This window comes from Pipistrellus kuhlii, unplaced genomic scaffold (genome assembly GCF_014108245.1).
Source record: "Pipistrellus kuhlii isolate mPipKuh1 unplaced genomic scaffold, mPipKuh1.p scaffold_m20_p_3, whole genome shotgun sequence".
Classification (NCBI taxonomy): domain Eukaryota; kingdom Metazoa; phylum Chordata; class Mammalia; order Chiroptera; family Vespertilionidae; genus Pipistrellus; species Pipistrellus kuhlii.
Genome location: NW_023425529.1, coordinates 31481607 through 31489082, shown reverse-complemented (window position 1 = coordinate 31489082; position 7476 = coordinate 31481607). Strand labels below are relative to the sequence as shown.

The 7476-nt window shown below is 45.9% G+C and overlaps 1 protein-coding gene across 1 annotated transcript in view; it reads left to right on the top strand.

The window, feature by feature from the left end:
* The first annotated feature begins 984 nt into the window (after positions 1-984).
* The window catches only part of TMTC1 (transmembrane O-mannosyltransferase targeting cadherins 1), a 226651-nt gene continuing 220159 nt past the window's right edge, over positions 985-7476 (top strand). Inside the window, exon 1 of the mRNA XM_036456258.2 lies at positions 985-1519. Within this exon, the coding sequence (XP_036312151.1) occupies positions 1197-1519 (323 nt within the window). The 5' untranslated portion in view covers positions 985-1196. The remainder of the gene's footprint in view (positions 1520-7476) is intronic.

Sequence of the window (7476 nt, the reverse complement as noted above, 5' to 3'; positions counted from 1 at the left end):
GAGGCCTAAACACAAGAAGTTTGTTTTTTGTTTTAATCTATTGATTTAGCAGGAACAGAACAAACACGCCCACAGCCCGGATATAATAATCCGACCCAAGTGATAAGCTTAGATGGGAGGAAACAGTAATTTGCTCAGTACCTCCCATACTACCTGGAGAGTTTCAGAAGAACAAAACAAAACAAAAAACCCCAACAAACTACCGGGGAAAAAAAAATGTTTTAAAAGCCAATTCAGCGTCCAGACCCACACCAAACACCGAACCTGGGACTTTTCCTAAGTGCGAGCAGACCCAGGGAGGGTGAAGGAAAACAGCCAGCGGCGCCTAGGGACAACCGGGCAGGGTGGGCAGGAAGCCCACGGCCAGGGAGACCCTTCCTCCTGGTTTTCGGAAAGGGGCTCCGGACCCTCATTTCCCCGGGGTTCCCTCCACCCATGGCTGCAACCACGGACGCGGCGCCGCGCCGGAGACAGAAGGGCCCGGGAAGGGGACGCGGACCCGGTGACGGGATGGAGCGCGGTGCGGGCGGGAGAGCGCGCCCCGCGCCCCCCGGCGCCCGCGCTGCTGTTGTCCGGGGTGCTGAAACCCGGACCTGCCCGGGAGGCGGCGGCGGCCACTTTTCTGTCCCGGGGAGGGGTGCGGGGATTGCCGGTCCAGCTACACCCATCTTGGTCCCAGGTGCCGCCAGATGAGGTCCTCCCCAGTCCCTAGCCTAGGGGAAGGAGAGAAGGGAATGGGGTGAGCACAGCGGGCAGGGCAGGCGGGAACCCGCCTCTCTGGGCCGCCCAGCGGCGGGAGCCCCGCTCCACCTGCGCGCCCACTCTGGCCGCCCGGGGCCGCCGCGCCCGGGGGCAGACCGCGGGGGGGAGCCCGGCGCGGACGGCAGGCGCCGGGGTGCGTGTGGGTGAGCGGCTCCAGTCCCGGGATGGGGGGGTGTGGAGGGTGGTGGAGGCTGGAGCACGCGGGGCATGCGCAGTGGTGCGGAGGAGGAGGTGGCGATGGCCCGGGGAGGCGGGGGGACCGCTGTTTATTTGCAGCTGGGCCAACTCGGAGGCGCAGGCGGCGGCGGCAGGTCCAGCGCCCGCCGCACCATGCCCGAGCCCACCTCCAGGCAGCCGCTGCGCGCCGCCGGGGCCCCGGCCGGGGAGGATGCCAGACGCCCGGCAGAGGCCAGGGCAGCAGCGGTGGCGGCGCGATGGTGGTGACCGGCTCTGCCCGAGGCGGCGGCGGCGGCGGCGGCGGGGACCGCGCGCCCTCCCGGCGGCGGCGGCAGCGGGACTGCGGACTCGCGCCGGCCGGGGCGGCGGCGCTGCTGGCCGGGGCGAGCTGCCTGTGCTACGGCCGCTCCCTGCAGGGCGAGTTCGTGCACGACGATGTGTGGGCGATCGTGAACAACCCCGACCTGCGGCCCGGCACCCCGCTCCGTTGGGGCATCTTCGCCAACGACTTCTGGGGCAAGGGCATGGCTGAGAACACCAGCCACAAGTCCTACCGGCCGCTCTGCGTCCTCACCTTCAAGTGAGTCCCCGCCTCGCGCCCGCAGCGCGGTTTCAAATCTCTCCACTTGCCCAGAAGTTGCGGGACTGGTTTGGTGGGCGTTTCTTTTTCTTGCTTTTGCCCTTCCCCATCCGTGCCTCGCTCCTCTCCAGACGCTCCAGGCCACGCTGCTCTGTCGACTGCGGTCCCGCTTCTCTGGGCTCCCGGGCGGCTCGGGAGGGAGGCGCGGGCTGGGGAGTTGAGATGGAGTTTCTCAAAGACTCTGCGCTCCGGGCGGGTTAGTCTATGGGAACAAGACTGGGAGAGGGGCTGGGGGAGCTGTCTCCGCACCCCCACCCCCCACCCCACTGCTGCTGGAACGTGGTCAAGTGAGACCACTGCGGGCCCAAGGAGTTCCGAATGAGTGGCTGTGGTGATGCTTCCAAGTTGGGGATGTCTCAGAGGCATTAGGCAGCTTTGCCGATGGGGACTGTGATCAGTCGCTTAGGGGTCGCTTTCCCAGGAGATGAGGCAGGATCCTTGAATTGTAGGGCTGCCTGAGTTTTGGGAAGGAGCAGGGGAGTGGGCAGAGGAGACGATCTTTCCACTACCCGCAGCCTTGGCTGCTCCCGGAACCCCTCCAGCCTGCGGAGAGAACCCTGATTCAGACTTGGAAAGGTGCAAAGCAAAGGAATGCAGAAGCCTGGGAGCCTCTGAGGATCCTGGCGTCCCAGTCGAAGTAGTTTTTCTTTTTTACAACCTCGGAGTCATGATTCAGCATTTCTGGTGTGAATAACGTGCAAAGGGACCCGAGGGAACGCCAGTTTTTGTTTTTTTTTGTTTTTGTTTTTGTTTTTTTTTGTTTTTTGATATTTTCTTGAATTTAAAAGAGACCTAGCTTCAGATGGGGCGAAGGGCTGATGTGAGGGAAGTGCTATTTCATACATCACGAGCTTGACTCAACCGCTTCTAATTTGACTCAGCACTGAAGCTGGGGATGTGTCGGATAAAACTGTTGAAATAAAGGTTGGTTCTGTACCATTAGCGTTCTGAGCCTTTTCCAACGGGTGTAATCTGAACCCGTCTTTATGGAAACGATTATTTGAGATGGGATCCAATCTGCAGGGTCTCCTGACAGGTGTCTCTGAAGACTTAGAAAAGGAAACCCTAGCAATTGGCAACAACCCATGGGCTTCTGGCTTAATTATTTCCATTGAAAGTTTAATGTTTTAAGGGGGGAGGGGTTTGAGGAAATTGCACATTTGCCTCTGAGGAGAATATCTTATAAACATTTGTCCTCTTGGAAAGTGGTTTTGGATTCCAGCTGAAAATCAAAAGCCCGTGAATTGTTGCCAATTGCTATGGCTTCCTTTTCTAAGTCATCAGACACCTGTCAAGAGACCTCACCCTGGCCTCCAGCTAGAGCTGCTCAGTAGTTTCAGTTTTCTCAGTGTTTGTTTAAAATCCGCTAAGATGGCACAAATATAAATGGTTAACTTCCAGACTGAACTGGTTTTTAATCCATGACACTGAGGGCTGATGGTTAATTTAAGGTGTGGAAGCGCTCAGCATGAGGTGTGTGGGGCTTACAACTGCCATGGAGACCATCCAGGTCCCTAGTTTGAGCATTTTCCATTTTAAAAAGGTCAGTGCCAAATGTTTCTGCCCAGTTTGGTGGAGGGTGAGGAAGAGTGTTTTCACTTCTTGACTTTGTAAAAAAGGTCTTATTTATTTATTTATTTATTTATTTATTTATTTATAATTTATTTTAATTCATGCAGAAGATGGCAGGTGTAGAAGAGTGGAGTGTAGGAATGGAGTAGACCATGAAGCAAGGCCTTTGAGGAAGAGGAAAGTTGGTAGGGATATGGCAGAACAGGGGCAAGGGAGGAGTGTTGAGGGTGGGGTGGGGTGGGCAGAGAGCATCTCTTGGAATCACAGTTATAAAAAGCAGCTTGGTGTCTAAGGTGCATTGCTCTTTGTGTAGGGAAACTCACTGGCTATGCAATGCATCCTTTTAAAAACAATTCTTTGGAGAAGATTGAGTTGCAAATCTGGGGTGCAAACACTAGTTGGAAAAGGATGGGTGCCTCTTCAGAAACAGAAAGTGAACTAAACTTTCTGTACTCATAGGTGTTGATTTAAATAAGACCTGGAGCCTGGCCAGTGTGGCTCAGGGGTTGGCTGTGGATCCAAGAACCCAGAGGTCACTGATTCAATTCCCAGTCAGGGCACATGCCCAGGTTGTGGGCCTGATCCCCAGGAAGGGGTGTGCAGCAGGCCACAGATCAATGATTCCCTCTCATTGTTGTTTCTATCTCTATACTTCTCCCTTCCTCTCTTTCTAAAATCAATAATAACAGACTTAAATAAATAAATAAATAAATAAATAAATAAGACCCGGATTTCCTTTTCAGTCATCTGAGGTGAGACTGATTCAATAGCCTAAAACCAGGCATGTATAAAGGATGACATAAACCAGGCTAGACCCACACAGCTCTAAAGATTGTTGCAAGGAAGGGCACAAAAATCACACTTATTAAGCTATTCAGTGTGAACCAATCATTGGCCGTTATGATTTTTATTTTAGGTAGTTGGTAAAAACATCAAGTGGCCTTGTACATATGTTCAAACTACTTTAATTGTATCTAAGTTAGGCCTGTGTGGACAAAGATCTTTGAGAATTTAAAACCATTGTATGAATTTTATTTATTTACTTATTTATTTTTATTGTGGTAAGAACACTTAATATGAAATCTACCACCTTAAGCTTTTAAGTGTACAACACAGCATTGTTAACTGTAGGCACAATGTGCAGTAGATCGCTAACACTTAGACTTCTCTTGAGTAATTGAAACTATGCACCTGTTGAACAGCAACTGCTGTCTCTCCCAACCCTACTTTTGGCAACCACTATTTTCCAAGCTGTTTCAGTAAGTTAGATTATTTCAGACACTGCTTAAGTGGACATCTGCAAATGGGAGATTTTACTTAGCATAATGTCCTCCAGGTTCATTTATGTTGTGACAGATGGCAGAATTTCCTTCTGCTTTTTAAAGGCTGAATAATCCATTGTATGCACACTCCACTTTTCTTTATCCACTCATTTGATATTGGACACTTCAGTTGTTTCCATATCTTGATTATTGTGAATAATGCTGCAATGAACATGGAAGTGCAGATATCTCTTTAAGACCCTGACTTCAATACCTTTGGATATAGACTCAGAAGTAGGATTGCTGGGTCATATCATAATTGTATTTTTAAAAAACTTCTGTTTTCTATAGTGGCTGTGCCATTTTGCATACCTACCAATAGTGCACAGCAAGCATGTCAAACTCACCGGCCCCATGCCTCATTTATTTGGCCCGTGTTAGCTTTTGACTTTAACTTGCTTGGTGTATAGGGTTCCAATTTCTCCCCATCTTTGCTAACACTTTTTCCCTCCACCCTAACAGCTGTGAGGTATATCTCATTGTGGTTCTGATTTGCATAATTAAATTCTGATAATTCGTGATGTTTAGCATTTTTTCATATATCTGTTGGCCATTTGTATGTGTTCTTTGGAGAAATATCTATGTCCACCCATTTTTAAATCAGATTATTTGTTTTTTGTTCTTGCTTTGAATTATAAGAGTTTCTTATATATTAATAACATAACAGATATATGGCTTACAAATATTTTTTCTCCTATCCCCTAGGTTGCCTTTTCATTCTGTGGGTTGTTTCTTGTGGTATGCAGAGGCTTTTTTAGTTTGGTGTAGTCTCATTTGTCTAATTTTGCTTTGATTGCTGGTGTTTTTGATGGCATATATAAAAAACCATTGCCAAATCTAATATTTTGAAGTTTTCCCCTATGATTTTCTTCCAGGAGTTTCACAATTCCAGGGCTTACATTTAAATTTTTAATACATTTTGAGTTGATTTTTATGTGTGGTGTAAGATATGGGTCCAATTTTATTCTTTTCCATAAAGACATTCAGTTTTCCCAGTTCGTTTTTTTTTAATGAATGCATTATTATTTTTTAAAAATATATTTTATTAATTTTTTACAGAGAGGAAGAGAGAGGGATAGAGAGTTAGAAACATCAATGAGAGAGAATCATTGATCAGCTGCCTATTGCACACCCCCCTACTGGGGATGTGCCCGCAACCAAAGTACATGCCCTTGACTGGAATGGAACCTGGGATCTTTCAGTCCACAGGCCGACGCTCTATCCACTGAGCCAAACCAGTTTCAGCTCCCAGTTCAGTTTTTAAAAAGACATTCTCCATTGTGTATTCTTGGCACCCTTGTTGAAGATCATTTGATCCTATAGGCATGGGTTGATTATTGGGCTCTCTGTTCTTTTTCTTTGGTCTATGTGTCTGTTTTTATGCAAGTACCACACTGTTTTAATTATTGTAGCTTTGAAGTATATTTTGAAATCAGGAAGTGTGATGCCTTCAGCATTGTTCTCCTTTGTATATTCAGTATCTTTGTGGTTCAGTATGAAATTCATAATTTTTTTTTCAATTTTTGTAAAAAAAGCTACTGGGATTTTGATAAGGATTACATTGAATCTATAGATGGCTTTGGGTAGTATGGGCATTTTAACAATATTAAGTCTTCCCATCCATGAAAGTGTGATGTCTTTCCATCTATTTATGTATTCTTTAATTTTTTTTCATCAATGATTTGTGGTTTTAAGTGTACAGGTTTTTCACTTCTCTGGCTAAGTTTATTTTTATGTATATGTTATTCTTTTTGATACTATAGTAAATGGAATTGTTTTCTTTTTTAAAGTATGTTTTTATTGTTTTTGGAGATAGAGAAAGGAAGAGGAGGAGACAGAGAGAAAAACATCTATGTGAAAGCTAAACATTGATTGGTTGCCTCCTGCATGTCCCCTACTAGATATCAAATACAGAATCTGCAACCTGGGCATGTATCCTGACCAGGAATCAAACCAGCAACCTTTGGATGCCCAGGACAATGCTCAACCAAATGAACCACACCAGCCGGGGTGAAGCTGATTTTTTAAATTTGAATTTATATCCTGCAACTGAATTCATATATTATTTCTAATTACTTTTTGGTGAGGCTTTAGAATTTTCTCCATATAAGATTATACTATCTGTAAACAGACATAAATTTACTTCTTCCTTCCTGACTTAGGTGCTTTCCTTTCTTTTTTTCTTGCCCATTGCTCTGGTTAGGACTAGAAGTACTATGATAAATAGAAGTGACACAGTGGCATTCTTTTTTAATTTCTTTATTGATTAAGGTATCACATATTTGTTCTCAACTCCCCATTCCAATCCCCCACTCCCTACTCATGCCCCTATCTCCCTATTGTCCTTGATCACTGGTTAGGCTCATATGTAGGCTCACAAATCCTTTGGTTGATCTCTCCCTTTTATCCCCACCCTCCCTTTGAGGTCCAGCAGTCTGACCCATGGCTCCTTATCAAGTGAGGGACAGAGTGGGCATTCTTGCCTTGTTCTTGATCTTAGAGGAAAAGCTTTCAGTTTTCCACTAATGAGTATGATAAGCTGTGAGCTTTTCTAAATGTTCTTTATTATGTTGAGGTAAATTCTTTAAAAACTTAGTTGTTGAAAGTTTTTTTTGTCATGAAAGGGTGTTGAATTTTGTCTTTTATTCTGCACCTACATATGATGAGCATGTGATTTTTATTGTTTGTTAATGTGGTGTATCACCTTACTTGATTTGTGTATGATGAACCCATCTTGGTGAACTAGTGACATGGTTCACATGTTTTTAATATAGTATAGGTACAAGTCCTCTGGCAGTTATGATATTTCCTTCCACTCTATAGATTGTCTTTTCATCCTCTTCACAGGGTCTTTCCTAGTGCAAAATTCAAACCTTTTTTTTTTTTTAATTAAAAGTACTATATTTTCTTTGATTCAATAAGTCAATGTTACACATATGGAAAGCTGGAAATTCCCATAAGAATAAACAATAAATAAAGAGGCATAATGCTTGTCACTACAAA